Here is a 27,338-nt window from a genome sequence, read left to right as displayed (position 1 = left end):
TTGTCTGGGAGGCAGATTACAAAATCTTGAATTTGCTGTTGAGAGGTGCTACTAGTGTTTATGTTGGAGTGATGGTGAGGTCTGTGTACCAGTGTCCCAAACCATGCTAGGTGATGGTCCCTTTGCAACCACACCGCCTACCTGTGTGTGAAAAGGAGGCAAAAGTGTGGCTGTATCTTCAGGCAGTGGCTCCTGCAGTCTAAGCCACTGATCATCAAGCAGCTGGTCAACTTTTTGATTAAGAGCACTATTTTAATGGCCTGTACTTTAGTATGTGCGTTCCCAGCTACTGCTTTCATGCTCTAATTAACTCTGAAAGTCTGACTTGTAAATGGGAAAGTTTCTATCCCATATCTGTAGGGCTTTAATTGGATGAAAGTCTTTTATAATTGTAAAACTTGAGTGATTTTGAGTAGGTTTTATTGGTGGTGGTTTTTGTTTTTGTTTTTAAGGAAGTAAATGCTGCCTGGCTGCTCTCTGCTAGAGCATTTCTTTCCAAGGAAGGTGGTGAAAGTGGCTAATATCTCCTTCAATCTGCTCTGTAAATGACAGCAGTGATTCCTTCCATTCCCTAGTGGGGGTAGGGAACTGTAAGCTGGACACTTGTTCCTTAGTGCTCCCAAGCAAATCAAAACATCTGTTAAAAGGGTTTTATCCTATCTGTGCTACTGAGGTGCATTGGTAGCTACTATGGGCTTTTACTTAACTGTGGGGAAACAAATTATATCGTTGCTTCCTTATTGCAGCCTGGAGGTTGTTTGTGCGAACTGTGGGGCAGTGAACCTGTGAATTGTTCTATCCAGAGGTGAGACTAAATTAATCAATTAGCTTGGCTTAATCTGAACATCTGCTTCTAAGCTTAGTTCTAACATAGCTTTATTGCTGGTGGGGCCCTCAGCTCACCATAAATTTCTGTATCTAGGTGGCCAAGAGGACCTTCAGTCCCTGTTGGGACCAGGTATTGGCATCTGTAAACCCTTCCTAACAGACAAGCGGAGTTCCAAAGTGACATTCCGCTGTTGGGTTGTGCTGTTGCATTAGCTTTTATTGTCATTTGTTTCAGAGGACAGGTGTTTCCTTGGAATTGATGATGCTTTGAAGTCATGGGCACTCAAACCTAATCAGAGATTCTCCACTCTTGGTGAAGCCACCGAGGGATAGCAATGCCCCTTCTAGAGAAGGACCTAAACTGGGATGCTGCATTTCTCATGCTCAACTCAAACTCTTTGCTGGCTACTTGGATCTAACATGTTTCTTGAAATGCCTCTTCTGCTGCATCCTTCTACCAAATAGCCAGTTCTGATCCTGGTCTGCAGTGTCAAAGCCAGAGGTGTCAGGTTATAATTACTTAAATTGGAAAACCAGTGCATCCCTGCTACTTGCACCCTACAGTCCCATTGCTGGGGGAGGGTAGCACTTCAAAGGGAGAAAAGCGAGAGGCTTTTCATGCAACTCAAACTAAGTTAAACAAGCATAGCATACTGTGAGTCTGTTTTAGCAGCGAGTAAAACACTATTGGGCTTTGAAGCCTGTTGTGGAACCCGAGGGGCTTTTTTCTGTTCTTGTGTATTTGCTGCCAGCAATTGTATCTGCTCAGAGATGAAAGCAGTCATCCTAAAGTGATGACACTAGGATCTTCACAACCACATCCCAGAATATGATTGCTGTTTGTGTTAAAAGGGGGGGGTGGTGGTGGTGGTGGTATTAGCTTATCTGGAAACTGTTAGTTGCTCCCAATTACTAGCTACTCTGTGCTGCAAGTTGTCATGAACCTGCTGCTGAGTCAGTTATAAAAACTACTCTGCTTAGAAAATGTTGGTCTTTGTTAGGCTTGGTTTAGTCTCTGCTGCTTCCCATGTGTTTTTGCTGGATATGAAACTGCACTGCTGTCTGGTGCCCTCCTTTTCTTGCCCATGAAGATTTCAGGTAAATATGTCCATGGATGTAATGTGATCCAACTGGATGTGTTAAGCAAGGGGCTTTGCAAGTGAGTAGAGCTAAGATTTAAAACTATTCGTTATTACATCTTCTGGTGTTGCTGAGTGATCCTGTTTTTTCTCTATTGCCTTCAGTTGTGTAATTCTTTATTGCTCTATTACATGACATCATCTGGATCTGCTGCTCTTGTCTGTTCTTTGAGCTTCATAACATGTTCAGCTAAGTCTTGGGTAAGGAACATAATTTATTTCTAAATCCGTTACTGCTCTGAAAATAAATAAATGCCATGTTAAACTTCTTATCACCAGCACGTTGCCTCCAGTGAAAATATTCACATTGTTTGAGATGTTGCTAACTGTAGAAGAGAGGCTGGGTTGCCAGTGGCTGGACTTGTCACTGAGATATTTTTTTCTTTAAATTGTACTCTTGCACAAATAAAGGCTGGCAAGTGTCTTCTCTACTGGAATCAACAATCTTTTAATGCTCTGAGGGTAAACTAAGGCTGAAGTCAGCTATTCAGCTGTGGCTCTGCAAATCTATTGTGTGTTTATCTCTGCCTGAGACCTACTCATTAGGCTAGCAGGACTCATTGTGTAGCTGTAACATCATTTAAGGGTAGGCTTTTCCCATGATCTTACTGATGTAGAAACCAAAACAATGGAAAACCAGCCATGTTTTGCTGAACGTCACCTCTTGGATGTCCTCAGAGGCATGGCTGGGTTTCAGAAATCCTGCTTGTACCGGTATATACTGTGTTCCATAACGATGAGGCATGCTGGTTCTCAGATGTGTTCTGGCAGGAGGGTGATGGAGCCTGGGCATTTTCTGGTCCTTGGTTGACTGCTGCTACAGGGTTCAGGGAGCAATGACACAGGCAGAGACACTGTGTCCTGTTGTTAATGAGCCATGAAATGGAGGTGTGCTTTGACAAGCTCCATGGAGATGTCCTCCACTTAATTGCTACAGAAAGGTGAACTGACACTCAGGTGTTAAAGTGGCAGGCTAGAGTTTAACCTACTGGTTGGGAGATGGATTTCAATCCCACGCTCACTTTGAAGTAAGTTTTGCCTTTATACCAAAATAACCATGAGCAACCTTCCTTCAAACTCTGGTTCAGATCTTGACCTCAGGTGCAGTGTTCCTAGTAGCCTGAGGACAGACCGTAGCTGTAAGCAATGAAATCCACGTTATTGCTGCTCTCTCTACATCATCTCCCTTAGTTTTCTTCAGCTCGCCTACCTTTAGGCATGATGCACCCCTCCTTTCCTACAAGAGGTGGAAAGACTTGAGATGGTGTTCAGTGTGTTGTAGGACTCCAAGGTCTGGGTTAGACCGAGATAAAGCTTTGTGTTGGCACTTCCCTAGGAAATACCTTTTGGGCTTTCCACACCTTCCTTGCAGGGAGCCTGGGAGGCCCTGCCACGTGATGCACTGTATGGGCTGCTTTAACCAGTCAACAAAGGTGAGCATATGTGGCTGCACTGTGTAGTGGAAGCTTTTGGTTGCCACAAGTCTATGCCAAACTTACAGCTCACTAGTTGCCGCCTGGAGAGCTCTCCAGACAATCTGCTAACTAAACTTTTTGGCAGACCACCAAATGACCCTCTTGTTCCCTTTGTTTCCAAGTAAAGCCCAGCTAGTGGGGACCTAAGTCTGATTTGAGTCTTGTCTTAGTGTTGTGAACCCATCTTTCTAGTAAGGTGTGAGCTTAACCGGTCTTAAACTGCCTGATTTCAACATAGCTTGTGAAATGTCTTGTGAAAATAGGTGGCTAGATGAGGAGCAACTCTTTAATGTCCCTACTGAATGGGAGGCCCGAGCATCCCCAGCTCCTGAACGCATGGGAAGGAGATGGCTTTCTCGCCCTGTGGTCTAGGCAGCTTCCAGGGATAGCCAAGTTAATGATTTTGCCTTTAGGGCCCCAGACATGGAGAACAGAGTTTGTTCAGTCCCTGCTAACCAACTCTGTCAAGAGACCAAAGCCCAGGCAGCATTGGTGTCCATCACATGAACCACAGCTTAGTATTGCAGGTGTCCAGCCATGCTGGCTCCTGCTCTGCTGGCAGGTGGGGTCTTTGCGCTGACAAGACCTTCCAGTCAGGATGCCTATATTTTGTTAGGGAATCCTTACTCCTGCTGCTCCTGTAGAGGTGAGATGTACTTGGAAAACTCCTCCAAAGAGGAAAAGGCTTATTCCTGCTGCTATCCCCTGCCCCAAACATGTGCTCCTTAGGAGGGCTGGACCAGGGACTCGGCAGTCAGATCCTCTCCAAGCTGCAGTTCCCTCCTGTGGTATTCAGCTCCAAGGTGGCAATGATCGTGTGAGAGTTGCTCCCCTTATGTGCTTGTAAGGGACCCTTAAATACCTCCTGGAGATGACAGCATCTTTGTCCCAAGAAAAATGAATTATGTTTTGGAGCGTGGGCTCTGTTTAGGCTAAGGACTGTGCAGTAAACACAGTTATGATGTTTGAGTATTCAGTCCTGCTTGCATCTCCTTGTTCTAGCTAGTAGCAATGAAAGCTGGCTGCATGGTCCTGGCCTAATAAAACTTGCATGCTGGTGTGACTTTTGCCAGGGAGTTTCTGCCTCTAGCTCTGGCAGAGCACACTGGAGAGACTGGCTGCCTTCCCTAACTCCTGCCAGTGCCGGGAGGAAATCACCATCTGGGTGCAGTCTGCATCTAAAAGAGCCTGACCTTCCTCTTCCCAGCAGCCCTTGGTTTGAACACCAGCTCTGGTCCTTGCTGGCCCAGCAGAGCTCCAAGCATCTGTAGGAGAGAGCCAACAGTGCATGAGGAGCTGTGGGAAGCTGCAGGGGGAAAAAATTCTACAGGAGGGAGGTAAAGGAATGAGTATTTATATTCCTCTTAATCCAATATAACTCCCTTTTCCTTTTGTCAGATGTGACCGGCTCTCCCCTTAGTTGTAAACACGAGCAAGGGGAAGCAGTGTTGTGGCTTTGCCTTGAAGTATTGGTCTTCTGGGTCAGGTCCTCATACTCCTGTCACTTAAGCTCCCCCGATCCCTCTTGTGCTAAAGGGACTTGTGCCTCTTCTTGGAGTTTTGCAACTGTTTCTGGAGTCTTCTCTCTCCTACTTAGTTGAGTTTCTTGGCTGGGGGGCAACCCTGAAAGATTTGGTATGTGTTCGCTTGCCTCTGGAGAGACTGATACTGTTCTGGCTAATATTTATTTGTGCCTTTGCTGTGGGCTGCAGGACAGGCACCAAAAAAAACACCCCAAAAAACCAAAACCCAAACAAAAAAGCTGATAGCTGCTAAACTCACCCCAATGTCTCGATCTGCAGGCTGCAGCTGCTCAAATTTCAAGGTCACTAGTTACCTTGGCCTCTAATACTGAATTTCCTTGACTCTTCAAAGCAAATCTGGTGCCCCAGACCAGCCTGGGTCTCTGCAGAGCAACTTCAAACGCATGTCCTGAAATGGGATCCTTAGTGCTGTGGTTGAGACCGCTGGGATTCGGCTCCAGGGATGAGACCAAAGAGCACTGAAGCAAATGGTGGTGGGATAAACACTTAAAAGCCTTTCAAAGGACAAGAACTCAAAAAGGAGCTGTTATCTGGTGGTTCCCCAGCTCCAGAGGGGGAGTTCCCAGCAGGACGCTGCTCCCTCTGCTGTGCTGCGCCATTTATTGCACTGTCCTGCAAGCAGAGCTGACCTGCAGCTGATAGTACGGAGCTTGCAACAGGAGCTGGGTTTGTGCAGCAAACAGAAGTTTTGCTTGAGTTGCAGTCAAAGCAGCAGGAGGTAGGGAGGTATTTGAGGTCTTCAGGGCATGATTAAAACAAAATAAATCATCTGGCTGCAGGTATGGCAGCACTTAATTTCTTTTTTTTTATTTCTTTGCTTTTGTTGAAAGTCTTGGCCGTGTCACAGGCATGGGAATCCCAGTGCTACTTCATGCATGAGTGTTGGATGAGTTTCCCTGCAATGCTTGGGTCCACCTAGTGTTTCTTTCTCAGTTCCAAATTCTTACAGTCTCCAATGCTAGCCCACCAGGACAAAAAAATACCAGTCTTGGCAAAACAGTCCTACTAAAAAGCATATATAGCTGGCATCTGTGCCTGGCCTGGAGGAAACCCCAGGTACCTTCTGCTCAGGTACATGGCTGATCCTGCTGGATCATACAGGTCCTGTATGATGTGGCTGTGAAGGCAAACAAAACCCCACTTCCCATTGGTTTCTAGCCACAAACTAGCCTAGGTATAAAGACCAAGGTAAAGACAATCAGGCAATAAGAAATAATTTACTAACAGAGGATAATGACCATCTGCCTTGAAGGGAGGTTGTCTTTGTATGTAAAGTTAGCAACCTGCTGGAGGGGAATAGTCAGATGAGGCTCCTCAGGAGCTGAAGCACTTGGGGTAGGGTGTAACTCCTGCTCCTTGGATCCAGCTCCCTCTGGGTCACTGTGCTTAGCCGGGCCAACAGAGACTGCCTGCAAAAAGCAGCTCTGGAGACGCCAGGATGGACCAGATAGCTCCAGACAGAAGGTATCAGATACCTTCTCTGGTGTGTTGCATCGTATCAGAGAAGCTGATACCTTCCAGAAAGCTTTACTGGTGGGGGGACTAATATTTCTAGTAAGGGACATCTACTGTTATAATAATTTTTCATCATTTGTAGGAAAATATGGTTTGGTTTGAGGTATAAAATGAAATTAATGTATGGGCCGGTTTTCCACTGTTAGCTTTGTGCCCATAGGTTGTAGGTCTTGAAGGAATCCTACAAATCCCTGTGGAAGACTTGCATGAAATACAGCCCTGCAAAGTTGTCCTTGCATGCTCTTGCATGTATTCCCATGGTCATCTCCTTCCTGGTCATCCTCTTCCAGGAGGAGCTGACAAGGTCACCACTTGAGAGACTGGGCTCCCAGTCACCTGATGTAACTGGATGCCAGGCATTCAACTTGTGCAAGGAGTTAAATGTTGCATTAAATGTATACAATTTAATCCATTAAACCAGGTATTAACTTCTGCAACATCTGCATCTGCCAAATCAACATAATTAGATTAAAACAGATCTCCCTGCTCCTGTCGTGATGATTTTTGGGTGGGAATGGGCTTCTTTTGTGAGCTGAATGAGATGGCACTGAGTGTTCGAAACTGGAAAATGAGTTATTTCCTTGAAATTAATCTAGGTGCTAAATAAGGATGAATATTCTTTTCTCCAGTATTTTCTGGATCTATACAGTAGCTTAAGCCTTCAAATCTCAGCAGGGGGCTTCCCACCTTTAGCTGAAATGGTGTCAGATGGTTTTCTAGAAGTGTTTTTTTTGGATGAGGTTTGCTGGTTTAAATTATGGGGAAGGTTACTATGGTTATGCTGCCTTGAGACCAAGATCTCTAGCAATCAAAAGCTAAGATTTCTTTAAACCTATTTCACCCTTAATTTCCAAATTTCCCAAATTGCCTGCTTCAGCTGGATCAGACCCTTCTGAAGGGAGGGAAGATCAGGAAACAGAGAAACTAAACAGTCCAAGTCCAGCCTTTTATGGTATCGCAGCTATTTATCTGATTGATACAGTATTCACACAGGAGGTGATGCAAATGTCCTCATGCCAGTCTCTAATTGCTGCCTTGGTTCTATTTCAGCGAAGGAGTGTTAACCTTCGTTTACTGCTTCCTCAACTGCTTTGTGGTTAGTGCTCCTGGTGTTGGCACCTACCCCCTTCTGGGGGGGGGGGGGGGGGGGAGTGATTTGAGCAGGGAGGAAAAAAAATGCACCAAAGCTTGCTCAGGTTGTGAGCGAACAAGGTAGTACTGGCTAGGGAAAACTCACAAGGAAAAACACAACCCAAAAAAATAATGCACAAAGCAGCAAAGATCCTGAACATCTTGTCTTGGGGAGGATTATGGCCTTATTTCTTGTCATCCTCCTGCCCCATGCACACAGTTTAATGAAAAAAGTGTAAGAAATATGCCTGATTTTTCTTAAAGTGAAGGCTGCAGGTTGGGGATCATTACCCTACACCTGCTTTCAAAAGCTTTGTTGTTGCTGCCTGGTGTTGTGGAGAAGCCGGAGGTACACCACTGTGCTGTGTCCCAGAGATTTATTTTGCATCCCAGCTGGCCGCTTTTATCTCAAACATGCCAGTGCCAGGTTATTTCAGAGGAAGTTTAGAAGGGGCCGAGAAAACCAGTCAGGATGATGGGACCCTGTGGTGTACATCAGCAAGCTTTACGGGAGAAGCAAGATTTGTCAGCTCGATGCTTTTTCCCAGCTGTGGAGTTGCAGCAGCATCTTACCTAATGCTTCTAGTAGTGTTGCATTCCCAGAAAAGTGAAATCTGATTAATTAATTTATTTATTTATTGAAGTGACGAGCTTTAGTGTAGGTGTGGGAGGGGGGAGAACTGACTTTAAATCTTTTCTTTGGAGTTCTTCGGAGCGCACCTGCGGCTGTTGCGGGGTGTGCCGAGGGCCCGGGCCGGAGCGGCGCGCTGGGCACGGGCTGCGGGAGGGCGCTAGGACCCGGCCAGGGGTGTGCCACCGCGCCGTCCCTTCCCCTTCCAGCCTGCGCCCGGAGTTTCTCTGTATTTTTTTTTTTCCCCTGAACTATCCCTTTTTTATTTATTTTTCACCGGGGGAAAAAATAAAATAATAATAAAAAAAAAATAGAAAGCCCCTCGAAAGCATAAGAGCACCCGAAAAGCGTGGAGATGAAGAGGGGGTGAGCGGAGTAAGGCGAGGCAGCCATGGCAGCGAGCCGGGTGTTCCACCTCCAGCCGTGCGGTGAGGGGCAGCGCTGGCGCACCCGGGGGGCACAAGTGTGAGGAGTTCTGCCGGCACTTTGCGGGGTGGCCCCCGCCCTGCTTTTTACCCCAGCTTTGCCTTTTGCAGCAACAGAGGGCTTGGGGCTGGCGGCTGGATGCGCTGAGGCGGGTGGGCTGGTGGGGATGTGTCCTGCTTCCTTGCTTGGATGGGTGCCGGGGGGAGGGGCAGAAATCCGGGAGACCTTCGGTTTTGCATCATTGCTGAAGGGTTTTTGGTGAGGACCCTGCTGTGGTCTTTGGGGAGGGGTGACACCCCTCGAATCTGGTCTCCTTGGGCAGCAGCGGGATGTTTCGGCGCAGGGTGCGCGGATGCGGTGTGGGAAAAGTACCAGGGAATGAAGGAGCAATGCAAAACTTGTTGCCTTGTTGCTCTGGGAGTGGCTACTACCCCCCACCCCCATTTTGGTACTTGTTTATACCGAGCTAAGGGAAGAGTGCACGGTGCGGTGGCTAGCTCCACTCCGGTGCTTGCTTGCGGATGCGGTTGCCTGAGTGCATGTTGCTAAAAGTGTAAAAACGGCAATAATAAAAAAAAAAAGGAACTATATGGCTCAAGCTGAACTAAAGTGCATGGGCAGTCCGTGTGCATTGGCAAAAACTCCAGCGATGTGTGTGTCTTTTTTTTTTTTTTTTTTTTTAAAGGCAGGGATAGGGCGCGTTTAAACACACTTGGAAATGCGCTTTGGTTTTACGCTAAACTTGAAAAAGTTATTTTTCTGAAGTGCCAGCCCTGCTGCCTTACCGAAGGAAGCACTTCCTTAATCAGCATGGCTGCGTTAGCACTGCTTTGACAGTAAATTAAATGACAGGGACTTGGGTTCGTGTACAAAAGTTTGTTCTAGGGTAGAAGCAACTGTAGGTGGCACAACAGCTTTTCCTGCAAAGCAGCGAGCGGGAGGCTGGTCCTCAAAAACTTCTTTTGAGGATCTTTTCTCAGGAAGGATTGTGCCCTTTTTTTCTTTTCTTCCCCCTCCCAGTTTAATGAAAGAGTTTGGTTCAGATCTGATGTTCTTCTTTAAAGCTTTCTTCTGCGCTGCTGGTTTTCATGTCCATGACAGTCATTCTCCCTCTGGAGACCTGCTGGTGCAGACCGGCTGTCCATCAGCAACATCCCTGTGATCTGCTGCAAACATACAACTTTTTTCCCCAAAGTGTTGCAACATGTGATGTTTGCAGGGCTTCTCTTGTGGGTTTTCTCTAGGTGTGGACATAGCTTCTTCTGTCCTTTGCGGAGTTACTGCCCCTCAAATGCTAAAGCATGGGATAAACTGCTTGACCCCCGGATAAATCCAGCAGTATTTCAGTCTTTTCACCTGGGTGGCTGTTGTTGGTTTTGTGGCTGGTTTGTTTGGTGGGGTTTTTTTTTGGAGGCTGGAAGGAAAGTGGTGCAAGACTTCGGTCTTGTCTACACTGTAACCTTGCTCATTGCTACCACCCTCACGAGCTGCGCATCACAGTTTCCTTGCTATAATCAAGATGCATTGGCTAATTCATCTCAGCTGGAGTCCTCTAGTTTAGAAATACCAGTGGGTTTTCTACAGTTGCTGCTCTGTAAGAATGAGGCACCGTGGAGGCAGTTCTGCTCCGGCTCTCGTGGTGTTCCTTGGCAATTTGAGTGCTTCAGTTTGTTTAAATGAATGCAGCTAGAATTAGGAGTTGGGCTTTTACATGGAGTGCTCGCTTGACTCCCCCAGTGGCATAAATAACTGTATGTAAACTCATAGTGCCTTGACTTCTAGTAAAACTGTAGTAAATCATTTCAGGCTGTAAACAGTTGTTAAAGCAAGCTGCATTTTTATGTTGAGTGAAAATGAAAATGCCTTGATTCCTAAAGGCAAAAGGTTCTGGAATGTGTGCTTTCTATATTGTCTTAAAAAAAGAGAAGTGTCAGTGAAAAGCTTGATATTTCCTGCAGAAGGGAGCTTGAGGTTAGCTAAAGTTGGATTTTAGTCTAGAGTTATTTGACTTAGCCTGGTGCTGTTTTTATTTGACTATATAAAACTACAACCTCCTTGCCTTGCAGAACTGTGGTGATGTTCTGCATATGTACTTCATTCCTGAAGACAGGTGCTAAATCACACCTGGGGGGGAAGCTGTTTGCTGGGGTGGGGGTGTGGGGTGGGTGGGTGGTGAGTAATTCTAATATTGCACTGTGATTTACGTGTCTCTGGGAAGCCACAGCAGTTGCTATCCAAAAGCTATTGCTGTTGTTTGGGTGGCACTTGAGTTACCTCTTCCTAATGTAAAACCACTTCTAGAAAAATCCTGCTTCCTTATGTAGGTTTTCTCTGGGAGTAAACAACTCTGGGACGCTTTAATGACTCATCATCATGAAACTGTCATCTATCCTCTAAATATGCAAATGACTACCAAGCACACCAGCAGATATCCAGCATATGTTAAATCCAAGCTACCTTTGCTGCTAGCAGCTGAGCTGAGAACAAGGTGTGGTGTTGTCACTGCGAAGGCAGAGTAGGAAGTCTGCTCCGAAGGATGTAGAGCAGTGAGGTTAAAACTGAGACTGCTGAGGCAATTCCTTAAAGTTCATCCTAAACTGGGTTTGAGCATTGTTTTGTAATCATGAAATCTGCAAAGCAGCTGCTCCAGGAGTTTGTGCTGGGACCTGGTGAAACTGAAAAACTCGGGGCTTTTTTTGTTGTTGTTTTTTTGGGTTTTTTTGTGTGGGTTTTCTTTTTTTTAATGCAATATAATTTTCTAAATATGATCTGGGATAAGCTCCCTATAGAGCCTTTTTGCAGAGCGTAGTGACATGCTGGCCATGCAGGCCTGGAGCAGAGCACTGTGGGCTTCTGCATCTGTCAGTGCTGGCTTTGATATCAAAGTGCTTAGCTGTCCCTTATAACTCCATGGGGTTTTTCTGCTACCCCTTTCTAAATTCATCCCTGTCTCTGACTTGAAGTTAAAAAAATAATCAAAAAGCAGCACCAAGGGCTTCAATCTAACTCTGTATGTTACTGAGAAAGGGTCTGCAAGCTCTAGTGAACCAGTGGGAGCTGTGGTTTGGGTAGGGCACAGAGGAAGGAGTCCAGTTTCAATCCTTATAGATGTCCTGCTGAAAAACTGCAAGAAAATGGGGAGATAAGCACAAAAACCTGATACAGGCCACTGGAGCAGGTAACACTGATTTTGTACTTGTGTTGGGTGGGAACTTCTCTTCCTCCTGTGTGTTTTGGTTCCCCAGGTTTGAAGGACCTGATGCAAATGGCAGCAGAAGGGGCTGTGGCTTGGCTGCCCTGGGGGCATCCCTGCAGCCATGCCGTGGGGGATGGACAGAAGCTGGTGATGTGGGCTGTGATGGGGGGGGGGGAAACTTGGATTTAAAGCTGGTGGAGAGATCTCAGCAGGTCTGTGCTTGGAGCTGGGCAACCTTTGTATCAAGATGCTGCCGGGTGGGTTTTGAAAAGTGAAGGTGGAGTGAGTTATTACCGGGTGCTACCCACTCATGGGGAAGATGAGTGGAAAATTAGGAGGATGGAGGCAATCTGGGGGCTGAGGATGAGGTGGCTTTCCTCCCCCTTTGGTGCTGGGGCAGGTGCTGGTGTACTGCAGCCGTGGAAGCTTCTGCTTCAGCTCGCACCCCTGGGGAAAAAGCACCCCACAGAGCACAGTGTCAGGCATCGGGTTTATTCTCCTTTTCCTCTTGCCCGTTGCCGTCTCCTTCTCCAGGAGTTAAACACCTCTTCCCCCTGCTTGCAGCCTAATTGCATCCCCAGGGTTTAACACGCGTGTGTTTGTCTTATTCAACGTGTTGGCTGTTCCCACCGGAACAGGCTGATTTTTTTTTTTTATTATTTTTTTTTTTTTTAGGGATTGGGTTTTTTTTTGCTTATTGTGCACAACAAGCTACGGCTACTGCACAAGATATTCGTTGGGGGGCGGGGGAGGAATTGTAGTAATGCCAGTACTTCTTGAATATTATAAACCTGGCTTATCAGCCCGATGCAGAGCTGGAATTTGTCTCTTCCTGTGCTGCATCTCTGCTTTCTGAGAGGGGCGTTTAAATACAGGCTGAATACGCAGCCTTTCCAGTCTGCTCTGCTGGGCTGTGACAGCAGCAGCGGGGCTGCTTGAAGCAATTTTTTATTTTTTTTTTGCGCTAATTCCTCTCCAAAAAGGAACTTCTCGGGGAGAAGGCTTTGAGACTGCATGTCCCAACAGTACCCATTGAAGGAGGTGAAGGGAGACGCGGTTTGCTTCGTACCTGGCTCTCCTCTTTTCTCCGTCCTCATGGAGCCAGCTTCTTTTTGCTATCCCCGGCTCACCTTTCTCCGCTCGCCCTATGGGCAGTTTGGGTCGAGTGCTGGGTCTTCGCAGGATTTGGCCCCGTGGCCACAACGTTTGGTGACACAGAGGTGGAGTGGGCCAGTGGACGGTGCGTGACTGGGGATGAAAGGGTTGGGGACCGGAGGAGGGTGGCATGGGGCAGCAGAGAAGCCTGCTGAGATCTGGGGGGGCTTTGGAGTCAGCAGGTAAGGAGGGAGACAACACAGGTAGGACTTGGTGGATGCACTGGTGTGGTTGTGTTGATGCACTCTTCTCTTGGACCTCTCCTGGTGGTGCTTGCTTGGCAGCTGTCATCTCCATCAAGGAGCAGATCCAGTACCTGCTGCACCCATGTGCCTGGGTAAGCTGGCCAGGGAGAGCTGACAAACAGTCTCAGCATGGAAAAAAAATAAAAATAGAAACTGATATTAGCCAGTTTTTTGTTTCATAAGCTTGTTCACTTGGTGAAATTAATCCAGCAGTGTGTGAAACCTGAAATACCTGCTGGGGGCTAGGCGGGCTCGTTTCACCCTTAGGGCTGTGATGCTGTCAGCGCTGTCCTTTAAATTGTTATTAAAGGTATCAAGTGTGGGTATAGGGGAAGGTATTAAGATCCTCTGCAGATTTGTCTTGCTACAGGGAAGTTCCTTTAACATCAGCATGGTTAAAATTTTTACATGTTGCTTTACTGCAAATAATTGATTTGGGGAAACTCAGTAAATCCTCCTGTTTTAGAAGCTGAGCTCTGCTGTAATTGTTGATCCCAAGGACAGGAGCCTTGACTCTCTGTAAAACTTCTTTGAGGAAGATATCAGGCTCAATGAGACAAGGTCCTAAAAAGCCTGATTTAGCTTTGAAGGTGGTCCTGCCTGGAGCAAGGAGTGGGGCTAGAGACTTCCAAGGGTCTCTTCCACTGTCAGATATTTTATGAACAATGGTATACTTCCTTTACATCTTATTAATAGTCTGAATATGATGCACCTTACCTGGAAAAGCTTGTCAGGTGGCATGCAAAAAAAAAATAATGGAGGAGACTGGATGAGCAGTCTCAGCAGAGAAAATGCGTAGGAGGTGTTTAAAAACATGCATTGCCTGTGGTTTCATGCAGCGGAAACAAGTCTGTAGCAGGGACTGAAAACGGGGGTATGTGGCTCTGACTGAATCCCTCTGCTAAAAGTGATGCCTCTTCCCGAGCCGTGCTGTGCCTTGCCTTGCTTCATGCTGGGGAACAATTGCTGCCTCCTGGTAAATATGATCACTGGGAAATTTTTACTGAAGTCACAGTAATTGTCAGAGTTACTGTGAGGGGAGTGACCCAGTCTTGCCAGCATTTGGATAACTTGCTATTTATTTTTGTCTTGTTTTTGTTTTTGTTTTTTTTAGGGTTCTGCCTTTTCTAAGGTTAACTTGATGTTGTTTTGGGGCATTAGGGCGCGCTTTTTTTTTTTTTTGCCAACATAGACCGACCATTCCTCTGGGCTTTAAATATTCATCTGGGAGAGACTTGGCTGTTATGAAAAATCTTGAAGTGTAAGGAACATGAAGGAGTAAATAGGCTGGGGGGGGGGGGGAACGGGGGGAGACAGCACAGCAGGGGATGTGGCATCTTCTCTCAGAAGCTTTTTTAGGTACAGGACAGTCGAGCGATGAGCAGACAGGCTTGGATGTAAGTCTGCTCAGATGAGGTGAGGACCCTTCTGCTCTATTTTCTGCAACTTGCTGTTAGAACACGGAGTTGTTGCCCGGTTTCTCATTCCCTTATGCAGGCTTCTCGTTGAATGCATGCATTAACTCTTGCACTGCTGCTGCCCAGTCGGCTGAGCTGTTATGCTGGGTAATGTGGAAAAAACATCAGAGCCCAGCCCTGCGATTGGGCAGGCACCGTGCTCGCGGAGTACAGCAGCTATATCTTTAAGAAATTTGCTGTATCTACTTCTGAGCAGCAGGTTTTATTTCCCCCCCTCCTCTGTTCTTCCTGCATCTTCACATCCTCTTGTTTTCCCTGTACTTCTGTCTGCAAGGTACAGTATCTTCTCACTTCAGTTGAGCCTGGCTGCCACAAAGCTGCCTTTTTTTTTTTTTTTTTTTTAAGGAGGCACAGGGGCTTTCTCCGTGCAGCATCCGGCAAAACCCAACGGTTCCAAAGCGCAGGGTCGCTTTAATTGTTCTATTTTTCCCTTCCTTGCTACCAGAGACAAATAGCTCCCAGAGGCGGTGGGATCTGGGTGGCCGGAGGAGCAAACCCAAAGCCCAGCCTTGGCCGGTGGCATGCGGAGCGGTGCTTCGCAGGCGTGAAGTTAGCGGCTCGCCGGCATCGGCATCGCTGCTGGGCTTGGGAGAGCTGGGGTGGAGGTGCCCATCTGGGAGCTAATGGGTTGCGCTCTCACTCCACCCATTTGCCGCTCGCCAATTGGAAGTGAGGGAGAAAGATGCTTTGGATGGATTAATATTGGAGCCATTGAAAAAGCACGAGACATCGCTGCCTCAGCCACCTGAGCAAGTGGCATTTGGGAACAAGTGTGGTGGCTCAGGGGGAGCAGCCAGCAGGGGAGCGGAGGCTGTTCAAACAGCATCTTTATTAAGGAAGTAGTGCAGGTAAGTTATGGTCTTAAGAAAAAAAAAAAACGAACAAAAAACCAACAAAAACTGAAGAACTACTGTTATTGTGTAGTGCGTTTGGACAGAAAATCTAGAAAACCAGCTCTGCCAGCTCTTTAATTATTTAATTCACTGAAGTAAGGCAGTACTTGATGTATTTTCAATGGGCTTTGCTGCTTAGTGATGATCTATTGCCTGTGCCGGATGTCTCTGTGCTGTTGTGTTTAAGGATGGAGAATACCTTCTGAATTCAATTTACATTAACCAGGATGCTGTCTTTCAGGGTCTGAATTTAGTTTCAAGACATGCATGGGGAGATGAGCACAAGAGATCCTGCCTGTTCTGATTGTTCTCTAATTAATGCTAAAACATCCTAACAGCCTGTGGGGCTTTACATACTTATGTTTCATGTGGGGAAAGTGCAGTGCTGAGTGAAAACAGAATGCATATATGTGATCTGTCTAAAATGCTAGCAAACATCATCCCTGTTGCTGTAGCCATGGAAGCCATGTAGACGAGCCATAAACAATGTCCTAATGAATATCACTGTCGTAGATTGGCAGTCTGCAATTTTTTTACCACTGGACGGGGGCATTATTTTTTTTTTTTATTTTGGATTGATGATGGACAGCAAAATCGGATCTGGTGCTGCTGACTGTCCCCCCTGCCCGTGGTGGTGGTGTCACTGCTGCTGTTTTGTGGCTTCTAGACATAGAAACTGTATGGGGTGATTTGTTCTACCCTGCAGAGCCTCTTGGGACTTGAAATCCCTGTTTGGGGGGGATGCTTGAGGCTGCACAGGGCAGCTGGGCTGTCATTTGGGTATCCTTTAGACTGTTTTCACTTTTAATGGCAATGGGGGTGGGAATGGGGGGTGTCTTTCTATGTCTTGCCTGGAACAACAACACAACTGAAAATGTGTTTGGTGATCAGGTGGCCGCATTCACTGCTCTACTTCTCTGTCTTTCTATGTTTCCAGTACAGATCTTGGTTTTGACCAGACTTCTGGTTTTGTGTGAATTGGAACTGGTCTCCTGTTCCATATAGGTGCCTCTTGGGCAAGGGGTGGTGGTGGTGGTGGTGGGAAGCGGTACAGGAATAACTTTGCTGCAAAAGCTTGACCCGGCCACCGCTGCCTCTTTAGCAGCTGTTTTTATTTCTGGTGGCAATAAGATAGGAGATACAAACTTTCTAGAAATACACTTTGTTCCAAAACATGACCCTGGTACCCTGGAGGGATGCTGGAGTGTGAAACTGGTGGTGCTGGAGCATCTTTTCTACCTACCTTAAAGAAGAGGTCTTATAGCTACTAGTTTACACCTTGCTGCTTAGTTTTTACAGTATTTAACACAGTTGAACTGCTGCAGGGAACAGCTCCCTTCCTCTGAATAGCCTCAAGCAAGTGAAGTATTGATAGAGTGTCTCAACCATTTTTGCATGTTTTACACAGTACCACTGCAGGCAAGTGGCAGGTGGTGGCCTGTGGAAGACTGCCTGTACAAGGAAAGCATTTCAGAAAAAAAAATAATCTCAGACGCCTTGTAGAATCCACATTCAATCCTGACCGGGATTTGGGGCCATTGCAGTATCTCTTTATTCCCCCTTCTTTTTGATTAGAGAATTATGAGGGTTTTGATAGGGCCCTGTAAGTGAAAGATCTGTCTGAAAAGCTGTCAGTAAGAGTTAATGCTTTCTAAATTATTTAAATGTTTCAGGAAAAGTCTACTGAAAAGCCTCAACTGGTCTGTTCTTGGGCCTTTGCCAGCTTGTGGGATCTCTGGAGGTATTGGCTTTCGCTCCTCTCTATGTAGCACTTAAGGAAGAAATCCTTGCAACTCTTAAATCACTTTTTAGGGGCCCAACAAAACAAAACTTCCCCCTTCAACCTGGAAAAATAGTGTAAAACAAAAAAAAAAACCCCAAACAAAAAAAACCAAACAAAAAAACAGATGTCCCAAATTGTCTGTCCACCAGCCAAATCCTAAAGTGGTGGTGTTCCCCTGTTTCTCAGTTTGTCCTGCTCACCTGTGAGATGCTGGCCAGGAAACCTAGCAGCAGAGGAAAAGATAACCCATTAGCAAAGCAGCTGCACGGCTTTCCATTTACAGGGTCGCTTCCTCTTGTGGCTCACCTCTGGGAGGCACCCTCGGATATTAATTGCTCTGGTAGGCTAAAATGTGATGAGTCAACTTGGACAGCCTGGTGATGCTGGTAAATCCCAGGCACTGCTGCCACCAGCCTTTGGTGTGCATGGGTTTGGTGTTTGGTTTGTTGGATCTTTTTTGTTGTGTGGGGGTATCTTTTGTTGTTTTTGGGGTTTTGTGGTTTTTTTCTGGGGGAGGGTGGGGGGGGGTGGGGGTGGCGGAGGGCAGTCTCCAGCTGCAGCAGTGACAGCAGCTACCAGTGATCTTTTATTAGATGGTTTTATTGAGATGGGTGTTCTGGAGGAAGCTGGGGAAGGGATGAAGAGGGGAGTTGTTCAATGCAGTGGGGAAAATGCCTTGAAAGCAGACATGTCTGATCCCTGAGCTTGTGTGTGGGTGTGTGTTTGCCTGGCAGTGAGCAGGCAGGAGGATGCTTCTTGCTTTATCCTTTCAATATGATGCTTTCTATTTTCACAGCCAGCAACTGTGAAAATTAGTTCTGGGGTTTTGTTTACCAGAGTGACGGTGGCATGATTTAAGACCTCCTCATACCATTTCCCTTCATCAGAAGAATATCCAGCTCCTTGCATATAATCCTGGATTTGATAATTTAGTGCCTGCTGAGCCACGAAGCTATAAAGTTGTCTTTTCCGCCTGGATCAGGACTGGCATGCCAGGGTGGTCGCACTGTGGTGGAGGACAATGTTTAGATAGCTCTATGGAGCAAAGCTTTATGTCCAAGTGACTAGTGCACCATGCATAGCCTAGGAAATGTCAGAGGGCTGGAGTTGTGTCCTCCAAAAATCAGAGAAATGGGACACTTCCCAGGGGTGTTAGAGATACTTAGTTTTGGTAATCCAGACCTTTTAGTCCTAAAAATGAATATTCTGGGGAAATAAAACCCTTGTGGGAAGTAAAAAGGTGGTGAAAATCATATAGGGATACTTCTAGTAGGAGGGCAGGGAGGTTAAGCAACACATCTATGCAATTCTGTGGCAGGAGCACGTTAAACATGCTTTTAAAAAGTGCTCTTTAAGAGAAGCATCCTCTCCCATAAGGACTGAGGATTGCTAGACGACTTGGCTGTGTTTACACATAAGGAGGGCAAAGCTTGTGTTCCTGCATGTCTGAGTCTCTTGGCTAAAGCAGCAATTTGTCTTTGGTTGGGCTACTTAAAAGCACCATCCTTCTCAGAGTCTGCTCTGGCCAACGCTTCATTTTCTAAAAGCTTACCAAGGTGAAGGTGTGTGGAGTAGGTTTAAATCTTCCTGGTCATGGCTGTCTTCTAGACTGCTTTCAAGACCTCAAAAGTTGATTTCTTGTAGGTGTTTACATGCAGACAACATTTTAATCAACCCATTTAGGTGAAGGTCTCCAACAAAAAATCCCCTTTTTATTATGAAGTTGTGCCAATGCCTGCTGGTACCCCATACTGCTGCCTTCATTAAACCTCTAGGCATGGCAAGTGAGGGTGAGTCCCTCATCCATCCTTCAGCATCTGGCTGTGTTTTTTCAAAGGCTTGACAACTTTAAGGAGGATGAGAAGCTGAGAAGAAAGGTGGGGGGCAGCAGTGCGGAAGGGGAATATAGACAGAGGGAAGCCTGCCCTTCCTGCGAGTACTGGCTGGAGTGTGCCCGTGGCTTTGACAGTGATGGCTGATATATTGCTAACTCTTTACTCTTCAAGCAGTGCTGTAGAAAGCAGTGTTAGGAAGATGTTTGGACATGTGTGATGGGCTTGTGGATATAACCGGGGAAGGAGGAACACCACAGCTGGTCCTTTGCAGACCTGGGTAGCTTGTTATGGGGCTGTGTTTAGCCCTTGCCTGCAGTTACACCACTGAAACGAATAAAGAATAAGTTGAGGAGGGTAGGGCTCTGGTGTGCCTTATGAAAGGAAGGGCTTATCATCTCCCTCGGCCTCTGCCGGGGATGAAATGTGGATGGATGTGTGTCTGTGCTGAGAAAGCATGCACGGTGCTGGCAGGCAGAGCGAGGCTGTAGAGAAGAAGAGTCCTTTAGTCGATTCTGACCCTTACCTCTTCAAGATAAAACTCCCTGGAACATAGCAGTGCTGGTATTTCCCATTTAATGACTTACAAAAGGTCTTTTTACCCCTCTTGAGCTTTTTGGGTTGTGGGGGTTTTTTTTTCTGTTATGTTTTCCTTTGTCTTTATCGATGGAAACTGATGCTTTCTGGGGGAAGTTTTAAGCCTGGGTTTGCCACAGGCAGCAGTGCTTGTACACAGTATTAACTAGCCATTTTCTTGTCCAAGTATTAACAAGCATGCCTTACTCATTTTACACTTCCTTGAATTACAGTGACTTGTGTGGTTTGGTTTTTTTTCCTTTTTTTATGCTTCTCTAGGTGCAGAGAAAACAGAGTAAAATCTGAACCTTTTGCCTTGTATGTCAATTGTTACTGCCCAGACCAGCAGCATAGGAGCATGCTTCAGCTCTGTGCCAGTATGAGCTGTGCTTTCACCAGTGTTTTCCAGTTGAAGTATGTAGGGCTCTGGGAAGTGATCAGCTGCTGAAGGTGTAGATAGAAGTAAGAAGTGATAACGTAAGGCAAAATAGCTTTCTAGCATGCTGCTGTCCAATCATTCTTGCTGACTTGGATGGTTTTAAGTAATTTGCAGCAAATGTCTCCACCAGGAGATCTTGCTGCTTGGTTCTTCCCTGAAAACTGTCAAAGTCTCATGTTTTAAGAGCACAGGTGATGCTTTGTGGGAGAATCCTGTGCTATTGATATACTTGGAACTGATCAACTGGTCAGTGTGATCCGATTTGCTGCCTGTGGAGCTCTCTGCCTGTTCTTCTGTGATGATGCAGTTGTGCTATGAAAGGAGTTTGAGACTTCCTCGTCCTCCTGCTGCTGAGCTCTTGCTGCATACAGAGACTTTTAAACTCTCAATTGCATGCTCCTTTCAGTTAATGCTCCACATAATTTATAAAAATAAGTCCTGTCCTGCAGGTTTCCTTTGGGATATTATTCCTTGCGTATGCGTTTTTTTTCTTTGAGTCTGTCTGGTTTTTTGCTTACTTTGGGTGGAGGAGGGGGGAGCAGCATCCTTTGGTTGTTGGGTATCTGAAGCACATAAACTGTGGTGCTCTCCTTGCCCCAAACTGCATGAATCTGGGTGCAGCTTCCCAGTCATTTCTGCAGCTGGGGTCTCCCTTGTCCTGTGATGTTAATTCATGGTGGGATGGAGAGAACAAAGAATGAGTGAGCTCAGAGTTTAACATTGAACACCAGGTCTGGTGGAGGCTTGGGCAGAGGTAGCCTTGTCATCATCTCCCAGATCAAAGCCTTGGATGAGACAATACATTCGTTCAAGCTGGATTTGGTCCCAGAGCTGTTTGAGGCAGTGCAACTAACTGCAACGTTCCCCATCACGTAGGGAAGCTGGTTCCTAACTACTTAATGGTAGTGATGGACACTTCTAGCGTTGACTGACAAAGTCCTGGAAGTCAGCTTGGAGTGGCTAAAATCTTGCTTCAAAGCTAAGGCCCTACATGCCTTCTGGAAAGTAGATTTCTTTCCATATAACTGGGTAGTTTGGTCTGTCACACTGAGAATTGGTATTCCTTCTGGGAGGAAACTGGGAAAGTCTAAAGGCTTTTTCAGCTGAACAAGTGATTCTTCTTGTAACTTCTTGCTAGGAGGCTGCAGTGTTTTGCTTTATTCAGCTTTAAGGTGAGGACATTGCATGTGCTGATGAGTTTCAGAAATGTCTTCAGAGTTCCAGCAAAACAATGTTGAAGAAGGTGGTGGAAATCGGGATATTGGAGCACACCCTGAGTAAAACATGAAGGTACCTAATGTTTTCTGATCAGTACTTAACAGGGTGAGTAAATGTTCCTGATGTACAGGCAGCCTGTGTTCAGAGACAACCCAAGAGCAGCCGATGTTAAAGGGCCTGTAAATGAAGAAGTACTTTTCCAGTAACTCAAAAATGGTGTTGCCTCAAAATGAACTCAACTAAATATCAAGAGACTAGAACTTGGAGAGATTTACTGGAGGGAAGTCATAAAAGCCAAAGTCTGTAGTACCACTTGTAGAAAGCTTGTTAGAGAGCTCTGTTTTGCCTTCAATACAAGGCTTGTGCTGCAAAGGGCTGTTTACTTGGAAGATGCCAGCAGCAGAACATTGTAATTGAGTTACTGAAGTATCCAGAGAATGTGTTTTTGTTTGTAATCCACTAATATTGGAATAATATTGCAAGGCTCAAGAGAACTTATTACTAACCCTAAAACAAGAGAGTTAAAATGGGTTATTATATCTGAGACACGTTCCCCGCAGGAATTTAATAATGGAGGATGGCACGGTAGGGTTTTGTTGTTAACTGTAAAAATGGTAAGAATGTAAGAAATCAGGAAGTATACCCACTTCTTATCTGCTGCTTCCCACTGTGGATCATCTGATCGGTCCTAGTCCTAAGACCAAGCACCTTAAATGACAGCAAACTTGACTGTCCTACCAGTTAAGTAGTAAACTTTATACCTCCCCCTCGGTGGCTCTTGGAGTCACTGCAGTTGCACCAAGGGAAAGGGCTTACCTCTGAAATCTTGAGCCGTATCCCTAAGTCTATAGCAACAGGCTTTGTTTTCCATTTTGCAGCATTTCAGTGCTTCAACTCTTCACTTTTACCTTTGAATTCAACACTCATAAAGGGATGAGAAACTAGTCAGAAGCTTTCCTTTAAAAGAACAACTAAGTAGTGACACTTTTAATGCCTGTCCAATTTAGTCTCATCTAAAAGACATCCCTGTGGGGAATAAGGTGGGGTGGCAGTAAAAACTTATTTGCTGGAGGAAATTAACTCTTAAAAATGAGCACTCCTTAAATTGTCAGAAGAGCTATACCATGTGCTTTTTGGCAGATAACAGAAGATGGCATCTTTTTCTGCCTTTAGAAAGGGAGAGCAATCAGGGAGTTTGGTTGTCCTTGTAGGCGTTGGATGAGAAAGCAGAATCTGGAGAGTGAGGATATAAGCTTCTTAGTGAAAGATACTAGAGGCACGGGAGTGAGTTGCTGTGCTGTGTATCTTAGCTCCTTGGGATAATGCTTTCCAGCTTTGTCTCTAGAAGCCTGACCTTATGTCTTGCTGAAATTGCTTTGCATCGAATTCTTGAATTGATGAACTCTCTGAAAGAATGCTTGGGGGATAGGAACTGGCAACATGGGCTTGGTGGACCAGAGGGATGTGGTGTGCTGGTGTGGAGAGGGGAACTCCCACCCTGTGGCAATAGAGTGCTTCTCAGGCCGTAGGTCTTTTCCTCCAGCCTGCAAAGGCTAGTGCAGGGGGCTGATTTGTACTTTGTGGAAACAGTTTTGCTGCTTCAAGCAAACCCCTGGAGCATTGTAGTGTTGATCTCTAAGGTATTTGGAGACTTGTATTCCTGCCCAGGCTCCCCTAAGCTAAACACTTGCATTGATTACTGTTTTTAACTGCCCCTCGGTTGACCTCCTAATTTTGAGAGCAGAGGTGAGATGGGGAGAGGAAATGCAGGTTGGTGTGTGTGCATCAGGCTGTGGGGATGTATCTTATTGCTAGAGAAAGAGGGCCCTGCCTTGCTGTCAGTTCTGCACAACTCAAACCCATTGCTCCTTTCTTCAGCAAAACATGACTAAGGAGCTGAGACTTTGGATATTAAAATCCCGTAAGCCTTGTGAAAGGAGAGGCATATGGAACCTACTGATGTGTTTGCCTTGTTGACTGCCACTGAGCATGCACTGAAGTATGGTCTAGCTGGCATGGTCTTTAGGTAGCACCGCACAAACATAAGCTATGCTTGCTTGTGTTAAACTGACTGGGGAAATATGGGGAGAAAGGGGCTAACAGCATAAGGATGACAGATATTAATTGCACTCTTACTCAAACCTGTCTCCTTTGTTCTGCTCAGTTCAAAAGGTAGGTGGATGCTGCTTTCACTAGACTCTCAGACGCAGATGATGTGGCCCCAGTTTACCCTTCCTACCTCTACTTCTGCTAATGCATTGACCTTTAAGCTAGTCCCAAAGCTCTGTGCATGTGTCTGGACTTGTGTAAACACCCCGTCACCTTTTGCCTCCTGGGCATGTTACACACTGTTCCTGATGTTAATGTGCGTAGCCCCTTCTGTGGGAGTTGTAGCAACTTTTCAAAAGGCTCCAACAAGCCTGTTTTGATGTCTGAATCCCATTGGTCCTATGGGATAGCATTATGTAGGGAGAAGACAAATTATCAAGGCTGGACTTTAGCCAGGACCTAGTAGGGTGAATGCCTGACTTCCCCACCCCCCACCCCCCAAACGTGCCATTGCATTTTTAATTACAAGGTTAAGACCTCTGTTTTATGACTCATCTGAAAAAACAGCACCTCCAACATAATTGCCTGAGCATGTTGCCTAGGGGACTGTTGCTCATTAGTGACTCAGAGGAACGAGTGCCACCTAATGAAATGGCACTGCCTGCTGTAATACCCCAGCCTTGCCCTCTTCGTGCCTGGTCCAAGCAACAACCACACCAGTCTCCCATAAAGGTGCAATGTGAGCCCAGGCGATGCCGCGGTTAGAAGGTATTTCTAATGAAGAAACCAACCAACTCTGAATTTGTATTCATAGGGCATTATCAACCCATAGAAATAGGCATGTTAAAGAAAAAGCAGACAGTGTCTCACTTTGCCTAGTGAAGGTTGAGCATGTTGCTTCAGTCTTCCTCAGAAGTCATATTAGAAATGAGAAATTGATATACCATCCTGATGGGAATGTCAGTTCCTTGGGTAATCCATCTGCCTAGGCATATTTTGTTTGTTGCTCTGAAATACGTAAATGCAATCATTACACAATAAGAGCCTCTTTATAAAACTTTCCTTTGATCATTAGCATGCTAATCGGTCTGGATGGATCTTCTCCTTCCCTTCCAGGTGGAGGGAAACAATTGACTCGTGTAATGGGTGCCCCTTGGCCACTGTGCATTTGTTCCTTCAACCCATTGTTCTGGGATGAACTTGGAACATTGTGTTTCTTTCTTGGACCAGACACTTGAATTGCCCTCGGGTTTGTGGTGTGGGTTTTTTTTGGTTGTTTTTTTTTTTTTTTTTTAATGGTCATCCGAGTGCTGTCTGCATGAAAGATCGGAGCCATGCTGGGCTGTGACAAGTGTTAGGGTTGGAAGGTGCTACCGTCAGTGATGTGACTTGTATCCGTCTTGCGCACAAAGGCTCCCGGTGGACAGTGATGAATTATGATGCTTGAAATGTGGCATACTGTGAAAGGGGAAAAAAAAAAAAGCACATAACCTGTAAGCCAAAAGTTATGGGGTAGAGAAAGGGTCTTTGGGAAACTGTCTCATACCTCAAACGAAAAGCAGGAAGCCTAATCTGTAGAACAATAAAGCAGGCAAAACCTCTTTCCTTGTTGGCCCAAATTCATCCCAGGCTTGCGTAGGTAACATTTGATTAGCCTAATGAAGTGGGGAAAGACAGAGCAAATCTATTCCTCTTTTTGATTGCATTTTGGCTGGGAAGAAGCATATAAAGAGGCAGCATCTAGTAGCAGATTTTGAAGGGGCTGCTTGGGTGACTTTTGCTCAAGGCTTGTAATAGCACTCTGTTAGCTCATCATAAAATGGAGCGTACACCTGTACAGAAAAGCTGCTGCTTCTAGCCCACGCAGTCTGAACTGTCAGATATTGTTAGTATTAAAACCAACCAGGCTGGGTTTGGGTACCAGACTTTGATCACACCTGAAAGCAGGAGCTCCTGTGATGTTTGAACATCTCTTTGCATGGCAAATACCCAGTTTGCCAGCAGTTAATTGCAGAACTGACTCACTACATAAGAAAGCATGTTCCATAATGAATCTTGGGGATTCAGTCCTGGTGTTGCTGTGTTTAGGGGTTTGCTCTTGGTCAGAGTTATTTCCCGCTTGTGGCTTCCTCATGAGACCCTGTTGGTGCAGATGGGGTTTGCTGCAGGACCCCAGCTCCGGAAGCGGGCCAAGGAAGACTGCAGTGTTCTGGTGCTTATCATCAAGTGCCAAGCACTGTTTTGGGATATCCTAATGATTAGGAGCAGCAGAATAGGATGTGAAATGCTGTTCCCATCTAAGCTGTGTTGTTTTTTCTAAACTAAACTGCTGCATTTTAGATGAGCATAAGCTACAACCTGGACTTCATTATGGCTTATGTTTATTGATAAAAGCCTTTAGATGCTTAGCTTGTATTATTTTTGGATGCATTTGTTCAGGTTTGATAGGTCACTGAGATAGATGATCAGGCTTGTCTTGACCTTAGTCTTGCTGTTTTGTGGTCCCAGCCTGAGACTGCTTAACTTTTTTTTTCAGGCAGTGACTCTATAGGATGTTCTGGTAAATGTTGAAGTCAATAAGCAAAAGATTAAAGTTGCCACATCTGGCAGAATTGGGTGCCTGCAGTATTTTGGGACTGGCTTTCTGCTGTAACCCAGGCTAACAGTGAGTTTAGCAGCAAGGTAAATATATTCAGCATCTTGATGATTCTTATGTTTCCTCTCTTTATGTCTTTTTAGAGTCTCCACCAGCAGCGATGTCAAGAAATGGATACTTCTTTGAAGAGAGTGGCAAGTATTATTTGACTGTTTTGTACATAGTGTTGCTTTATTGGAGGGGGAGTTGCACTACAGGGTTAGCTGAGAACTTGAAACGGGTGATAGAAAAACCATTTAGCTTAAGCAGCATGCAAAGACAGTCTTGCACAGTGATTGTGTAATCTTGTACTGGAAGCAGACTCTGCATTTTTAAGTCCTTTAGATGTTCTAGATATTCAAAACAGTAAATAATCATCTTCATGTTGTCATCTGTGACTATTCTGGGTGGCTCCTTGTTTTTCAAGTTCTCTCATGTTTTCCTGTAATACAGGCTGGCAGGTGTATTTGCTTGTCTTTTTCTGGAGTGGAGATAATGTGTAGGTGTCAGATCCCTTTGGAGACAACCTGCCAAGAGCATCAGGAAAATATTGGATGGCTCTGGTAAATACATCTTTCAGTGCAAAGTGCTTGCTAAGATTTTATTTTTTTTCTTTGAAGCAAGGTTAAGTTGTGGCATTTGGCAACTTTTATCATCTGTCTCAACAAAGGTGGCTGAGCTCTTAGAGATACTGTACTGATAAAGGGCCAAAGTATCGCACAACCAGACTTGAAGTGCAGTGAAGTCCCAAATTCTCTACTGATTTTGGAGTAATGGCATGTGTGGAGGTTGTTAAGCAGAGATCAGCCTGAGAGTTCTGCTCAAGATCAACCTCTTGAGGATGTAGTCTCTAAGGGCCTGAGGCTTTTTGCCCTTGGGGGAAGGTGTAGTGCTTGGAGTATTCAGCTTTTCCAAATGGTGAGAGCAGAAGACTAGAACGTTCCAGTTACTTTGGCCTGTAGATGCTTGTGGCTGTCACAAGGCTCATCCTTCTTGTTGCAGGGGACTAAGTCTCAGGTTAACATTTGGGAAGGGCGAAGCTGAATGTCTGCCAGACATCAGCTGCAGTAGATCCAGCATTGCTATTGACAGTGCTTCCTTTGGCACTGGCTTGCTTGCCTTCCCTGAAAGTGTAATATGGATCCAATTT

The 27,338-nt window shown here is 45.7% G+C and overlaps 1 protein-coding gene across 9 annotated transcripts in view; it reads left to right on the top strand.

Moving 5' to 3' along the window:
• Positions 1-27,338, top strand: part of SLC4A11 (solute carrier family 4 member 11) — a 123,823-nt gene that overhangs the window by 18,374 nt on the left and 78,111 nt on the right. For 2 of the 9 annotated variants that reach the window (XM_056344466.1, XM_056344456.1), the window contains exons 1-2: positions 12,875-13,125; positions 26,293-26,343. In XM_056344466.1, coding sequence (XP_056200441.1) covers positions 12,900-13,125; positions 26,293-26,343 — 277 coding nt within the window. In that variant the 5' untranslated portion in view covers positions 12,875-12,899. Of the gene's footprint in view, positions 1-8,455; positions 8,692-12,872; positions 13,126-14,164; positions 14,262-15,228; positions 15,612-25,836; positions 26,219-26,292; positions 26,344-27,338 lie in introns of those variants that run through there. The other 7 variants (XM_056344512.1, XM_056344482.1, XM_056344520.1 and 4 more) reach the window with 7 other exon arrangements.

Source organism: Falco biarmicus, chromosome 1 (genome assembly GCF_023638135.1).
Source record: "Falco biarmicus isolate bFalBia1 chromosome 1, bFalBia1.pri, whole genome shotgun sequence".
Taxonomy (NCBI): domain Eukaryota; kingdom Metazoa; phylum Chordata; class Aves; order Falconiformes; family Falconidae; genus Falco; species Falco biarmicus.
Note: the sequence above shows the minus strand (reverse complement) of the source record. Positions and strands in the feature narration are given on the sequence as shown.